General features: G+C 50.1%; 1 protein-coding gene across 2 annotated transcripts in view; it reads left to right on the forward strand.

Moving 5' to 3' along the window:
- Positions 1-16,168: 16,168 nt before the first annotated feature.
- The window catches only part of SLC44A2 (solute carrier family 44 member 2 (CTL2 blood group)), a 49,359-nt gene continuing 48,815 nt past the window's right edge, over positions 16,169-16,712 (forward strand). For both annotated transcript variants that reach the window (XM_065535655.2, XM_045378478.2), the window contains exon 1: positions 16,169-16,275. In XM_065535655.2, the coding sequence (XP_065391727.1) occupies positions 16,245-16,275 (31 nt within the window). In that variant the 5' untranslated portion in view covers positions 16,169-16,244. The remainder of the gene's footprint in view (positions 16,276-16,712) is intronic.

The raw sequence follows: 16,712 nt of genomic DNA on the forward strand, positions 1-16,712 counted from the left end.
GAAATACTCATTCATTCAGTAACAGGAACTGTGGACCAGAATAAATGTACTTGCTTTTATTATTCTTACAAATTACTCTTATTCATTCCAAAAAACCTTTCTTTTTTTTTTTTTTTTTTTTTTTTTTTTTTTTTTTTGAGATAGAGTCTCGCTCTGTTGCCCATGCTGGAGTGCACTGGCATGATTTTGGCTCACTGCAACCTCTGCCTCCCAGGTTCAAGCAATCCTCCTGCCTCTAGTAGCTGGGATTACAGGCAAGCACCGCCACACCCGGCTAATTTTTTTTTTCTTTTTTTTTGAGACGGGGTCTCGCTCTGTCGCCCAGGCTGGAGTGCAGTGGGGTGATCTCGGCTCACTGCAAGCTCCGCCTCCCGGGTTCGCACCATTCTCCTGCCTCAGCCTTCGGAGTAGCTGGGACTACAGGCACCCACCACTGTGCCCGGCTAATTTTTTGTATTTTTAGTAGACACGGGGTTTTACCGTGTTAGCCAGGATGATCTCGATCTCCTGACCTCAGGTGATCCACCTGCCGCGGCTTCCCAAAGTGCTGGGATTACAGGTGTGAGCTACTGCACCCAGCCAAAAAACCGTTTTTTGTAGAGACAGGGTCTCACTCTGTACCCTAGACTGGAGTGCAGTGATGCAATCATGGCTCACTGCAGCCTCGACTTCCTGGGCTCAAGCCATCCTTCTACCTCAGCCTCCCTAGTAACTAGAACTACAGGCACAAACCGCCACACCTAGTTAGTTTTTTTTGAGACGGAGTTTTGCTCTTGTTGCCCAGGCTGGAGTGCAATGACACGATCTCAGCTCACTGAAACCTCCGCCACCTGGGTTCAAGCAATTCTCCTGCCTCAGCCTCCCACGTAACTGGGATTACGGACATGAGCCACCACGCCCAGCTAATTTTTTTGTATTTTTGGTAGACATGGGGTTTCTCCATGTTAGTCAGGCTGGTCTCGAACTCACGACCTCAGGTAATCCACCTGCCTTGGCATCCCAAAGTGCTGGGATTACAGGCATGAACCACCACTCCTAGTCACACTTAGCTTTTTTTTTTTTTTTTTTTTTTTTTTTTTTTGAGATGGAGTCTCGTCCTGTCACCCAGGCTGGAGTGCAATGATGTGATCTCTGCTCACTGCAACCTCTGCCTCCCAGGTTCAAGCGATTCTCCTGCCTCAGCCTCCTGAGTAACTGGGATTACAGGCGTGCGCCACCATGCCCGGCTAATTTTTTGTATCTTTAGTAGAGACGGGGTTTCACTATGTTGCCCAGGCTGGTCATGAACTCCCGACCTCGTGATCCACCTGCCTTGGCCTCCCAAAATGCTGGGATTACAGGCGTGAGCCACTGCACCTGGCCCATACCTAGCTAACTTTTTTTTGGTTGTTTTTGTTCTGTTTTAGATGGAGTCTGGCTTTGTCACCCAGGCTGGAGTGCAATGGCTCAATCTCTGGTCACTGCAACCTCTGCCTCCCAGCTTCAAGCAATTCTCTGCCTCAGCCTCCCAAGTGGCTGGGATTACAGGTGCCTGCTACCATGCCCGGCTAATTTTTTTTTTTTTTTTTGTATTTTTAGTAGAGATGGGGTTTCACCATCTTAGCCAGGCTGGTCTTGAACTCCTGACCTCGTGATCCACCCACCTCAGCTTCCCAAAGTGCTGGATTACAGGCATGAGCCACCGCGCCCGGCCCATCTAGCTAATTTTTTAATTTTTTGGGGTCTCTATATGTTACCCAGGCTGGTCTCACACTCCCGGGCTCAAGCAATCCTCCCACCTTGACCCTCCAAAGTACTGGGATTACAGACGTAGTCTGAGCCACTGTACCTGGTTTGTGCAGATTAAATGAGTTATTCTGTCCAACATGGTGTTGGAAGGGAACTTGGAAGCTGACTGTCAACCATGTCGCTGAGAAGGAGGAGGATGAAGATGATGATCTGGATGATGATGTAGCAGTTGAGAGCACAGATGCTGGGTTTGATTCTTGACACCACCACACACTGGCTGTAAGGCATGGGCTGGTGATTGCACCTGCTGTGCCTCAGTCTCCCCTTCTGTTAAATGGGTATAACAGCTATGGTGCCCTCTCTTGCAATTGCATAGCCAAATGCCTGGCACAACCCCTAGCTCCATGCATGTTTCATGCACACCAGCTACTGCAGACCCAGATTCCACCCCATGACTTTCCTTTTTTTTTTTGAAATGGAGTCTTGCTCTGTCACCCGGCTGGAGTGCAGTGGTTCAATCTCAGCTCACTGCAACCTCTACCTCCCAGGTTCAAGCCATTCTCCTGCCTCAGCCTCCTGAGTAGCTGGGACTACAGGTGCGTGCCACCACACCTGGCTAATTTTTGTATTTGTATTAGAGACAGGGTTTCACCATGTTGGCCAGGATGGTCTCAAACTCTTGCCCTCGTGATCCACCCACCTTGGCGTCCCAAAGTGCGGTAGTATTGAGGACAGGGCAGAAGGAAAGGGAAAGTAAACCTCAGCCTTGCTCAGAACCACCTTGCTTGGCTGAGGGAAGGAGATGTCCTTCAGGGCCTCCAGGGAGCAAGACTCGGCCTACCCAGACCTCACCTGTCCTTTCCCCAAACACCGCCCCCAGCCGTTTATCAGCCCCTGGAGGTGGGGACTTAGAGAACAGCAGCTATCAGGATCATCCATTTGCCTCTCCACCTGAAATTAACATCAACATTGACAGCAGCACTGCACTTTAATGAAAACATTATCATCCGGGCCAGGAGCCGTGTTTCATGCCTGTATCCCAGCACTTTGGGAGACCAAGGTGGACAGATCACTTGAGGCCAGGAGTTTGAGACAAGCCTGGCCAACTTGGTGAAATCCCATCTCCACCAAAAACACAAAAATTAGCCAGGCGTGGTGACGCGCGCCTGTAATCCCAGCTACTTGGGAGGCTGAGGCAGGAGAATCACGTGAACCGGGGAGGCGGAGGTTATAGTGAGCCGAGGTTGCACCACTGCACTCCAGTCTAGGTGACAGAGTGAGACCCCATCTCAAAAAAATAAATAAATAAAATGAAAAATAAAAAGTTATCATCTGGCACAGGTCTCCTTCGTGCCATCTTGGAAAGTCAGAAGGAGGGACACAGAGAGGTGAAGGCACCTGCCCAAGCCCGCGGCCACACAGCCTGGAGGGAGCTGAGCCAGAATTCAAATCTGAGTCCCAGGATTTAACAGTCTGGTCCCAGCCTGCTTCCGCCTACTTTGCTATATTGCTGGATGCAAATATTACTATTAGTAACACTAACTCTGGCTTAAATCGTGCTCACCCTAAGTGAGGGTGGCCCTAAATGTCTCCCATGTAGGAATCCTCAAGACAATCCCTTGAATTAGGGAAGCCCATTATCTTGTATTTATTTATTTATTTACTTGTTTATTTTATTTGTTTATGTGTTTGTTTATTTATGACAAGGACTTGCTTTGTCACCCAGGCTGCCGTACAGTGGTGCAATCACAGCTCACTGCAGCCTCAATCTTCTGAACTCAAGAGATTCTCCCATCTAGGCCTCTCCAGTAGCTGGGACTGCAGGTGAGCACCACCACTCCCGGCTAATCTTCAAATTTTTTGTAGAGATGGGGTCTCACTACGTTGTTCAAGCTGGTCTTGAGCTCCTGGCCTCAAGCCATCCTCCCACCTCAGTCTTCCAAAACACTGGGATTACAGATGTGAGCCACCTCCCCCAACTCTATTATATTCATTTGACAGATAGGGAAACTGAGGCCCTGAGAGGGTAAGTGATTTTTACGATGTCATCCAGTCAGAAGAAGCAGAGCTGGGATTTGAGCCCTGGAAAGCACAAGATTTTTTTTTTTTTTTTTTTCTGAGACGGAGTCTCACTCTGTCACCCAGGCTGGAGTGCAGTGGTGTGACCTTGACTCACTGCAACCTCCGCCTTATGGGTTCAAGTGATTCTTCCGTCTCAGCCTCCCAAGTAGCTGGGACCACAGGTTTGTGCCACCATGCCTGGCTAATTTTTGTATTTTTAGTAGAGATGGGGTTTTGCCATATTGGCCAGGCTGGTCTCGAACTCCTGACCTTGTGATCGGCCCACGTTGCACGTTGGCGTCCCAAAGTGCTGGGATTACAGGCTTGAGCCACTGCGCTTGGCCTTTTTTTTTTTTTTTTGAGACGGAGTTTTGCTCTTGTTGCCCAGGCTGGAGGCCAATGGTGCGACCTTGGCTCACCATAACCTCCGCCTCCCAGGTTCAAGCGATTCTCCTGCCTCAGCCTCCCTAGTAGCTGGGATTACAGGCATGCACCAACATGCCCGGCTAATTTTGTGTTTTTAGTAGAGACAAGATTTCTCCATGTTGGTCAGGCTGGTCTCAAACTCCCAACTTCAGGTGACCTATCCACCTCAGCTTCCCAAATTGCTGGGATTACAGGGGTGAGTCACTGCACCTGGCCTTGATTTTTTTTTTTTTTTTTTTTGAGGCAGGGTCTCTGTCACCCAGGCTGGAGTGCAGTGGTGTGATCTCAGCTCACTGCAACCTCCATCTCCCTGGGTTCAAACAATCAAGCAATTCTCCTACCCCAGCCTCCTGCACAGCTGGGACCACAGGTGCGTGGCCACCACACCCAGCTCATTTTTATACTTTTCGGTACAGACAGATTTCACAGTGTCGCCCAGGCTGGTCTCCAACTAGTGGACTTAAGTGGTCCGCCTACATCGGCCTCCCAAAGTGCTGGGATTACAGGTGTGAGCCATCTCGCCCAGCCTAAAGCCCAAGACTTTATATTGCTTCTGTCCAAAGGAGGGGGGTGGTCCTTCATGCTCCCAGCAGCTGTCTGCTGAGGTCACCTAGGGGGATGCAGTCACTGCTGGGTCCTCACCCCAGCCTAGACATTGCTGAACCTCAAAATAACTCGTCTCCTGGCGACCGGGTGCGGTGGCTCACGCCTGTAATCCCAGCACTTCGGGAGGCTGAGGCGGGTGGATCACCTGAGGTCAGGGGTTTGAGACCAGCTTGGCCAAAATGGTGAAACCCTGTCTGGACTAAAAATACAGAATTAGCCAGGTATGGTGGCGCATGCCTGTAGTCCCAGCTACTTGGGAGACTGAGGCAGGAGAATCACTTGAAACCGGGAGGCAGAGGTTGCAGTGAGCCAAGATTGCGCCATTGCACTCCAGCCTGGGCAGTAGAGTGAGACTCTGTCTCAAAAACAACAACAACAACAACAAAATAAAGAACTCATCTTCTGGGTCCCTGAGATGTTTTCAGGCAGTAAACAGAACCCGAAAGCCTGGGCCCAGTGCCCTGGAATCTGAAGCTCCAGGCCTGTTTGGCATGAAAAATTCATGAGCCCAAAAGCTTCCTCGGGGTCAGAGAACAGAGCAGCTCTGTGTGCAGGCTCTGCCTGTCCCGCCTGCCCCACCTCAGTGGTGACCTCCCCCATCCCCCTGAGGCTGTGGCCTTGTCCTAGTTCCTTCTGGATGCCTGGAGCCTCCCCCAGCCTCTCCCAGGGACCATGCCTCTAGGCCCTGTCCACAATCCCTTCTCCACACCACTAAAGGGATCTCTCTGAAACTCACAATTATTTTTTGACTCTCACTCACTCTCATATCCTCTATGCTCCCCCCCATTGCCCTCCAACCACCCCCACCTGGCACAGTCAGACACCTGCTGACCTCTGCCACAGGGCACCACCTGAACCTGCTGCCCAGACACCCTAACTTCCCGAATTTCAGTTCCTCTCCTGCTGTTTCAAGCCATCCTCCCAACTCAGCCTCCCAAGTAGCTGAGACTACAGACATGTGCCACCACAGCTGGCTGGCCACTTTAGCCATTTTGAAGTGCACAGTTCGGTGGCATTAAGCACTTTAATGGTCATGCAACCATCACTACCATCCATCTCCAGAACTTTCTCATCTTCCCAAAGGAAAACTTGTCCCCATGAAACACTCCTCCTCCCCGTCCCAACCCCTGGCACCCATCATTCTTCTTCTCCTTCTTCTTTTTTTTTTTTTTTAATTATTTTGAGATGGAGTCTCGCCCTGTTGCCCAGGCTGGAGTACAGTGGCACAATCTCGGCTCACTGCAGCCTCTACATCCTAGGTTCAAGCAATTCTTCTGCCTCAGCTTCCCTAGTAGCTGGGATTACAGGCACTCACCACCACACCCGGCTAATTTTATTTTATGTATTTTTATTTATTTATTTTATTTATTATTATTATTATTATTATTATTTTTTTTTTTTTTTTTTTTTTTTTTTTTTTGAGGCGGAGTCTCGCTCTGTCGCCCAGGCTGGAGTGCAGTGGCGCGATCTCGGCTCACTGCAAGCTCCGCCTCCCGGGTTCCCGCCATTCTCCTGCCTCAGCCTCCCGAGTAGCTGGGACTACAGGCGCCGCCACCACGCCCGGCTAATTTTTTTGTATTTTTAGTGGAGACGGGGTTTCATTGTGTTAGCCAGGATGGTCTCGATCTCCTGACCTCGTGATCCGCCCGTCTCGGCCTCCCAAAGTGCTGGGATTACAGGCTTGAGCCACCGCGCCCGGCCTATTATTATTATTTTTTGAGACAGAGTCTTGCTCTGTCGCCCAGGGAGTGCAGTGGTGTGATCTTGGCTCACTGCAAGCTCTGCCTCCCGGGTTCACGCCATTCTCCTGCCTCAGCCTCCCAAGTAGCTGGGACTACAGGTGCCCACCACCATGCCTGGCTAATTTTTGTATTTTTAGTAGAGACAGGGTTTTGCCATATTGGCCAGGCTGGTCTCTTGGCCAGGCTGGTCTCGAACTCCTGGCCACTTTGGGAGGCCCTCCTCGGCCTCCCAAAGTGCTGGGATCATAGGTATGAGCCAATGCACCCAGCTTTTTTTTTTTTTGAGACGGATTCTCACTTTGTCGACCAGGCTGGAGTGCAGTGGCAGAATCTCGGCTCATTGCAGCCTCCTCCTCCTCCCAGTTCAAGCGATTCTCCTGCGTCAGCCTCCCAAGTAGCTGGGATTACACGCATCTGCCACCACGCTGGGCTAATTTTTGTATTTTTGGTAGAGACTGGGTTTCGCCATGTTGGCTAGGCCGGTCTCAAACTCCTGACCTTAAGTGATCCACCCACCTCGGCCTCCCGCAGTGTTGGGATTATAGGTGTAAACCACTGCGCCCAGCTACTCAGGAGTCTGAGGTGGGAGGATCACTGGAGCACGGAAGATCGAGGCTGCAGTGAGCTATGGTTGCACCACTGCACTCCAGCCTGGGTGACAAAGCAAGATCACTTTTTTTTTTTTTTTTTTTTTTTTTTTTTTTTTTTTTTTTTGAGACGGAGTCTTGCTCTGTCACCCAGGCTGGAGTGCAGTGGCCGGATCTCAGCTCACTGCAAGCTCCGCCTCCCGGGTTCACCCATTCTCCTGCCTCAGCCTCCCGAGTAGCTGGGACTACAGGCGCCCGCCACCTCGCCCGGCTAGTTTTTTGTATTTTTTAGTAGAGACGGGGTTTCACCGTGTTAAACAGGATGGTCTCGATCTCCTGACCTCGTGATCCGCCCGTCTCGGCCTCCCAAAGTGCTGGGATTACAGGCTTGAGCCACCGCGCCCGGCCGCAAGATCACATCTTAAGAAAAGATTGTGCTGAGCCAGTTCCTGAGAAAACAACAAAATACAAAATAAAGAAAGAAAGGAAAGGAAAGACGAAAGTTCCTTCCAGCAGAGATATGAGAGGAAAAGAAAAAAAAAAGTCCCCTGTGACATCCCCATACCCCAATCTTCATCCCTCTCATAACCGCTGGCTCATTCAGATCTTTTTCAGCTGGGTTACGTGCAAGGGTGTGTGTGTGTGTGTGTGTGTGTGTGTGTGAGATATTGTACCCTCTTTCTCCTCTTTCTCTCTCTCTCTCTTTCTCCCATGCCATATAAGACTATACAACTTGTGGACAGGCACAGTGGCTCTCGCCTGTAATCCCAGAACTTTGGGAAGCAGAGGCGGGTTGGAGCACTTAAGGCCAAGAGTTCGAGACCAGCCTGGGCAACATGGCAAAAAAATCTGTCTCTACTAAAAATATAAAAACTGGGAAGGCTTGGTGGCTCACGCCTGTAATCCCAGCACTTTGGGAGGCTAAGGCAAGTGGATCACCTGAAGTCAGGAGTTTGAGACCAGCCTGGCCAACATGATGAAATCCTGTCTCTACTAAAAATACAAAAGATTAGCCGGGTATGCTGGTGGATGCCTGTAATCCCAGCTACTCGGGAGGCTGAGGCAGGAGAATTGCTTGAACCCGGGAGGCAGAGGTTGCAGTGAGGCGAGATCTCTCCACTGCACTCCAGCCTGGGTGACAGAGCGAGACTAAAACAAAACGAAACAAACAAACAACAACAACAAAATATATATAGAGAGAGATTAAGCTGAGCATGGTAGGGAACACTTGAAATCCCAGCTATCTGGAGGCTAAGGCACATAATCGCTTGAACCCAAGAGAAGGAGGTTGCAGTGAACTGAGATCGTGCCACTGCACTCCAGCCTGGGCAACAGAGAGAGACTCTGTCTTAAATTTAAAAATAAATACTACTTGCTATTATCACTCAACAATATGACCTGGACGCTACTCCGGAAAGCATGTGGTTGAAGGGGAAGGAAGTGTGTCTGGGGTGTAAAGTCCGACTCCCTGGGTTCAGATCCTTGCAGAGTAACAGGCTGATTATGTTACTATGGGTAAATTATTTCATCTCTCTGGGTCACTTTCTCCAATTGGAAAATTGTTATAATGATTTAATATAGAGTGCTTGGGCCAGACGCGGCAGCTCAAGCCTGTAATCCCAGCACTCTGGGAGGCCGAGGCGGTGGATCATGAGGTCAGGAGATTGAGACCATCCTGGCTAACACGGTGAAATCCCTTCTCTACTACAAATACAAAAAATTAGCTTGGCGTGGTGGCAGGCGCCTGTAGTCACAGCTACTCAGGAAGCTGAGGCAGGAGAATTGCTTGAACTCGGGAGGCAGAGGTTGCAGTGAGCTGAGAGCATGCCACTGCACTCCAGCCTGGCTACAGAGTGAGACTCCATCTCAAAAACAAAAACAAACAAACAAACAAAAAAATATATATATACACAGAGAGAGACAGAGTGCTTTACTGGGGGAGCCTAGATCGCGCCACTGCCCTCCAGCAGCCTGGGTGACAGAGTGAGACCTTCGCTCAAAAAAAAAAAGGTGCTTGGCCAGTGTGGTGGCTCATGCTTGTAATCCCAACACTTCAAGAGGCCAAGATGGGCAGATCAATTGAGGCTAATGAGACCTGGTCTCTATTTCAAAAAAAAAGAAAAAGAGTTTGAAAAATAATAATAATCTAAAGCACAGGCCGGGCACGGTGCCTCACGCCGGTAATCCCAGCACTTTGGGAGGCCGAGGCACGTGGATCACAAGGTCAGGAGATCAAGACCATCCTGGACAAACTGGTGAAACCCTGTCTCTACTAAAAACACAAAAAATTAACCAGACGTGTTGGCGGGTGCCTGTAGTCCCAGCTACTTGGGAGGCTGAGGCAGGAGAATGGCATGAACCCGGGAGGCAGAGCTTGCAGTGAGCCGAGATAACGCCATGGCACTCCAGCCTGGATGACAGAGCGAGACTCCGTCTCAAAAAAAAAAAAAAAAGCAGTTAATGCCTTGTCTGACTCTGACTAAGCTTTCTATAAACATTCACTCTTTCTTTCCTTTCCTTTTTTTTTTTTTGAGACCGAGTCTCATTCTGTCGCCCAGGTTGGTGTGCAGTGGTATAATCTTGGCTCACTGCAACCTCCAGTTCCCAGGTTCAAGTGATTCTCCCGCTTCAGCCTCCCAAGTAGCTGGGATTACAGGCATGTGCCACCACACCTGGTTAATTTTGTGTTTTTAGTAAAGACAGGATTTCTCCATGTTGGTCAGGCTGGTCTCGAACTCCCAACCTCAGGTGATCCTCCCACCTCGGCCTCCCAAAGTGCTAGGATTACAGGTGCGAGCCACCGCGCCTGGCCTTAGAGACAGGTTTTCATCATGTTATCCAGGCTAGTCTTGAACTCCTGACCTCAAGTGACCCTCCTGCCTCCCAAAGTGCTGGGATCACAGGTGTGAGCCACTGCTCCTGACTAAACATTCACTCTTATTATAATCTGCAGGCCCACCTCCTTTTTTCTTTTTTTTCTTTTTTTTTTTTTTTTTTTTTTTTTTTGAGACGGAGTCTCGCTCTGTCACCCAGGCTGGAGTGCTGTGGCCGGATCTCAGCTCACTGCAAGCTCCGCCTCCCGGGTTCCCGCCATTCTCCTGCCTCAGCCTCCCGAGTAGCCGGGACTACAGGCGCCCGCCACCTCGCCCGGCTAGTTTTTTTTTGTATTTTTTAGTAGAGACGGGGTTTCACCGTGTTAGCCAGGATGGTCTCGATCTCCTGACCTCGTGATCCGCCCGTCTCGGCCTCCCAAAGTGCTGGGATTACAGGCTTGAGCCACCGCGCCCGGCCTCTTTTTTCTTAAACGACTTAAAAAATTCTCATTTTGAAATGTAACATATATTTATTTATTATTATTATTATTTATTTTTATTTTTTATTTTTTTTTGAGACAGTGTCTCATTCTGTCACCCAGGCGGGAGTGCAGTGGTGTGATCTTGGCTCACTGCGACCTCTGCCTCCCGGGTTCAAGCGATTCTTCTGCCTCAGCCTCCTAAATAGCTGGGATTACAGGTGCGCACCACCACGCCCGGCTATTTTTTTTTTCTTTGTATTTTTAGTAGAGACGAGGTTTCACCATATTGGCCAGGCTGGTGTTGAACTCCTGACCTCGTGATCCGTCCACCTCGGCCTCCCAAAGTACTGGGATTACAGGCGTAAGCCACCGCGCCCAGCCTGTTTATTAAGGTCTCACTTTATTGCCCAAGCTGGTCTGGAACCCCTGGGCTCAAGCAGTCCTCCTGCCTCAGACTCCCAATGTGTGTGACACACTGCATCCATGAAAACGTAACATACGTATATAAATGTAACATACGTATACATGTAATATATGTTATATACATATGTTACATTATATATATAGTGTGTGTATATGTGTGTGTATACATATACACACACATATATATTTGCATCATAAATGTTATTCCTGACGTGGGACAGATTTCTTTCATCCCCCCAGGTGAATCACATGGTACCCTGGACAGACCTAGGAAGCCCTCCCTTTCACCATCTCCAGGGAGGTAGTGAGAACGGCAGGTGCCGTGGACTGGGAAGGCTTTGGAGTTTCCCAGCCTACCTCTTCTCCCTTTCTCAACAAAAGATACCTGTTCCCTATTATTCCTCTTATCCACTCTTCCCTTTTTAAAAAAAACCCGCAAAACCGTCATCAATAAAAAAACACAAAGAAAACCTTTTCAAGTATTGGGAGTTAGGGGTCCTGGGCTGGCACTTGGGGTTACAGGTCACCAAGAAAGAGGGAGGGGAAGAGAAGGAGGGGCTGTCCCTACTGCTGGCTTTCTTCTTTGCTGCATGCTATGGCAACTGTGTGTCGACCTCCTCTGCTGGCAACTGTACATACGGGACCACTGAGCCTGGAATGAAGCAGTCTTTTTTTACATTTTTTTTGAGACAGAGTCTCACTCTGTCGCCCAGGCTGGAGTGCAGCAGCATGATTTCAGCTCACTGCAGCCTCCGTCTCTTGGGTTCCAGCAATCCTCCTGTCTCAGCCTCCCAAGTAGCTGTGATTACAGGTGCCCGCCGCCACGTCCAGCTAAGTTTTGTATTTTAGTAGAGATGGGGTTTTGCCATGCTGGCCAAGCTGGTGTCAAACTCCTGACCTCAGGTGATCCACCTGCCTTGGCCTCCCAAAGTACTGGGATTACAGGTGTGAGCCACTGCACCCAGGCTAGACATTCTTCACTGATAAAATGTTAGGCTGTTTCTCAAGGTGTGTAACCCTGATGTCAGCTCATTTGATGTTGAGATACTGATCCACCAAATAGAGGGTGCCCCAGACATTCAGGTCATCCTTGAGTTCCACGACCACATTCTTGCCCACAAAGGACTTGAAAAATGAACAGAAGGGCCGGGCGCGGTGGCTCAAGCCTGTAATCCCAGCACTTTGGGAGGCCGAGACGGGCGGATCACGAGGTCAGGAGATCAAGACCATCCTGGCTAACACGGTGAAACCCCATCTCTACTAAAAAATACAAAAAACTAGCCGGGTGAGGTGGCGGGCGCCTGTAGTCCCAGCTACTCGGGAGGCTGAGGCAGGAGAATGGCGTGAACCCGGGAGGCGGAGCTTGCAGTGAGCCGAGATCCGGCCACTGCACTCCAGCCTGGGCGACAGAGCAAGACTCCGTCTCAAAAAAAAAAAAAAAAAAAAGAAAAATGAACAGAAGAGCATGATGCTGGCGACCTGACCAGGAAAAGCAACACATATTTTATTTTATTTTATTTTATGTATTTATTTTGAGATGCTGTCTCACTCTTTCACCCAGGCCGGAGTGCAGGGGCACAATCTTGGCTCACTGCAACCTCTGCCTCCCGGGTTCAAGCAATTCTCTGCCTCAGCCTCCTGAGTAGCTGGGATTACAGGTGCCCACTGCCATGCCTGTCTAATTTTTTTTTTTTTTTGGCATTTTTAGTAGTGACAGGGTTTCACCAAGTTGGTCAGGCTGGTCTTGAACTCCTGACCTTGTGATCCACCCACCTCGGCCTCCCAAAGTGCTGGGATTATAGGCACGAGCCACCGTGCCCGGCCAGCAACACATATTTTAAAAGGATAGACGTTGGTTGGGCACAGTGGCTTATACCTGTAATCCCAGCACTTTGGGAGGCTGAGGTTGGTGCATCACCTGAGGTCAGGGGTTCGAGACCACCCTGGGCAACATGGCAAAACCCTGTCTCTACTAAAATACAAAAATTGCCACTGAACTGCAGCTTGGGCAACAGAGCAAGATTCTGTCTCAAAAAAAAAAAAAAAAAAAAAAAGGCGGAGGGGAGTGGGGTTGAGAAGATCAAGTATTCACAAATTGAACTAAGGTATGTAACTACAATTCTGTTTCCATTGCCCAGAAGCTGCTCCTGTCATCCCAGTAGTTATTACCGTTCCAAAAGTCGACCACTGATCTATGTTCCATCATTATAGGTTAATTAGCAATGCCTGTTCTAGAACTTCAGAAAAAAGTGTGTGTGGCCGGGCGCGGTGGCTCAAGCCTGTAATCCCAGCACTTTGGGAGGCCGAGACGGGCGGATCACGAGGTCAGGAGATCGAGACCATCCTGGCTAACACGATGAAACCCCGTCTCTACTAAAAAATACAAAAAACTAGCCGGGCGAGGTGGCGGGCGCCTGTAGTCCCAGCTACTCGGGAGGCTGAGGCAGGAGAATGGTGTAAACCCGGGAGGCGGAGCTTGCAGTGAGCTGAGATCCGGCCACTGCACTCCAGCCTGGGCGACAGAGCAAGACTCCGTCTCAAAAAAAAAAAAAAAAAAAAAGAAAAAAGTGTGTGGCTTCTTTCACACAGCATTATGCTTTTTGGGGAGAGATTCATCCATATTTTTGCCTGTATCAATAGTTTATTCCTGGACCAGGCGCTGTGGCTCACACCTGTAATCTCAGCACTTTAGGAGGCTGAGGCAGAAGGATCACTTGAGACCAGCCTGGGCACCCATAGGGAGACCCTCCTCTCTATAAAAATTTAAAAAATTAGCTGGGTATGGTCAGGTGCGGTGGCTCACACCTAAAATCCCAGCACTTTTGGAGGCCGAGGTGGGAGGATCGCCGGAGGTCGGGAGTTTCAGACCAGGCTGACCAACATGGAGAAACCCCGTCTCTACTAAAAATACAAAATGAGCTGGGCGTGGTGGCGCATGCCTGTAATCCCAGCTACTCAGAGGCTAAGGCAGGAGAATCACTTGAACTTGGGAGGAGGAGGTTGTGGTGAGCTGAGATCACGCCATTGTGCCACTGCAATCCAGCCCGAGCAACAAGAGTAAAACTCTGTCAAAAAAAAAAAAAAAAAAAAAAAAAAAAAATTAGCCAGGCATGATGGTGTGTGCTTGTAGGCCCAGCAACTTGGGAGGCTGAGGCAGGAGGATCACTTGAGCTGAGGAGGTCAGGGCTTCAGACAACTATGACTGCACCATCACACTCCAGCCTGGACAACAGAACAAGATCCTGCCTCTAAAAAAAAAAAGAAAGAATAAAATGTTCATTCCTCATCACTAAGGAGAATCCCATGGTATGGGTGAAACCCATGATGGTTTGCTTCACCATTAATCGGTTAATGGGCATTTGGGCTGCTCCTAGTTTTTCTGCCCATTACAAATAAGGATACTATAAAGCTGCCATGAACATTTATATGAATGTCTCTGTGGGTTTTTTCTTTTCTTCGCTTATATTTTTCTTGGGTATATACCTAGGAATGCAATTTCTAGGGCATTAACTTTGCAAGAAACTGCCAGATCGTTTTCCAACTGGTTGTGGCATTTTACATTCTCACCAACAGTGTAGGAGAGCCCCCATATGCTTCCCATCTTCCTCAACACTTGGTTCTACCAGTCTTTTTAATTTTAGCTATTCAGGTGGGAGTGCAATGGTATCTCATCGACATTTCGATTTACATTTCCCTGATGACTTTGTGCTTTATTATTATTATTTTGAGACAGGGTCTCATTCTCTCACCCAGGCTGGAGTGCAGTGATATTTTCACACGTTTTTCTTTCTTTCTTTTTTTTTTTCTTTTTGAGACAGAGTTTCACTTTTTGCCCAGTTCTGTTGCCCAGGCTGGAGTGCAATAGCGTCATCTCGGCTCACCACAACTTCCACCTCATTGGTTCAAGTGATTCTCCTGCCTCAGCCTACTGAGTAGCTGGGATTACAGGCATGCGCCACCATGCCAGGCTAATTTTTTGTATATTTAATAGAGACGGGGATTCTCCATGTTGGTCAGGCTGGTCTCGAACTCGTGAGTTCAGGTGATCTGCCCGCCTTGGCCTCTCAAAGTGCTGGAATTACGGGCGTGAGCCTCCGCGCTCGGTCTGTTTTCACCCATTTTTTCCACAACAGCTGTCGAGGCTACAGGGAACACTTCTTGGTTACTACATCCCATGCACACACACCTGCAGTGATTTGTCCAGGGTCAGTGCCAGACAGGAATCGCACCAGGTGAACATGACTTGGATTTACTCTTTCTGCCAGAAAGCATTCCGCTTCAAAGCATTTACTCCCCTGATTTTATGTTGTCAAACTCTAAAATTCTTACCAATCTGATGAATGGAAATGGCATCTTTTGGTATGTTCAGTGGTACACCGTGATCAATAGCTACCTATCAATTATTTATCTATCCATCATTTATTATTATTAATTATTATTATTATTTTGAGACAGGGTTGCCCAGGCAGTGGAACAATCATAGCTCACTGCAGCCTCAAACTGCTGGACCCAAGTGATCCTCCTACCTCAGCCTCCCGAGTAGCTGAATTACAAGTGTGCATTACCAAACCCGGCTAATTATTATTATTATTATTTTGTTTTTTTGAAATGGAGTCTAGCTCTGTCGCCCAGGCTGGAGTGTAGTGACGCGATCTTGGCTCACTGCAAGCTCCGCCTCCCGGGTTCACGCCATTCTCCTGCCTCAGCCTCCCGAGTAGCTGGGACTACAGGCACCGGCCACGCCTGGCTAATTTTTTTGTATTTTTAGTAGAGACGGGGTTTCACCGTGTTAGCCAGGATGATCTTGATCTCCTGACCTCGTGATCCGCCTGCCTCTGCCTCCCAGAAGTGCTGGGATTACAGGCGTGAGCCACCGCGCCCGGCTAAGCCCGGCTAATTTTTCAAATTTTTTGTACAGACGAGAGTCTTCCTATGTTGCCCAGGCTGGTCTGGAACTCTTTGGCCCAAGCTATCCTCCCGCCTCAGCCTCCGGAGTGGCTGGGATTACAGGCCCGCGCCACCACGCCCAGTCTCGATATCTCATTGACGATGAAATGCATAGATGAATGAATGAATGAATGAATGAATGAATGAATGACAGACCTCTCTTTGCTCACCGTGCACACCCTCAGGAGGGTTACTTGAGAGCCAAGACTGGAAACAAAGGTTGGGGCCCCACCCAACCCGGGCCAGGACCCGCCCCCGGGACCCGCCCTCGCCCGCTCGAGGCTCCCATTGGAGGAGGCGCGCGGGGGCTGGCCCGGCGGGCGGGGCGGGGCCGGGGCCCGGGGCGGGGCGCTGCAGCCCGCGGAGCCTCCCGCCCGCCCGGGCTGGGGTCGCGCTGGCTCGGACTCCGCTCCCCGCCCCGCTGCGGCCATGGAGGACGAGCGGAAAAACGGAGCCTACGGTAGGAGCTCCCTCCGGTCAGGGGCCGCCTTTGCTGACTTGGGGGTGGGAGGACCTTGAGCCAGGGGGACATCTGAGACCCTAGGCACCCGCCCTGCCGCTGGAGGGCCCTCCGCGCTCGGGCCCCCGCATCCCACACTGCGCGGATCCCACGCCCCCTGCTCCAGCCGGGTCGCTCTGCGTCCCCTCCCCGGGAGCCCCAGCTCCCCCTCCGGCTGATGGGCCGGTGCTCATGGCGCATGCTCCGCCCGGGGAGGTCCCGTTATCTGGGTGGCTCAGATGGCGGGCGGGGGAGGGGAGGCGCGGCGATCCGGGCTCGGAAAAGAGACAGGGCCCTGACCTCCCCAAATCCCCTTCCTCTTCCAAACCCCTTTGTCCACTTCTTCCTCCTGCCGCTTTCCGCCAGAAGTAGCCGTCCAGGGCTTTTAGCCAGATGGG

The sequence above is a fragment of the Macaca fascicularis genome, chromosome 19 (assembly GCF_037993035.2).
Source record: "Macaca fascicularis isolate 582-1 chromosome 19, T2T-MFA8v1.1".
Lineage (NCBI taxonomy): Eukaryota > Metazoa > Chordata > Mammalia > Primates > Cercopithecidae > Macaca > Macaca fascicularis.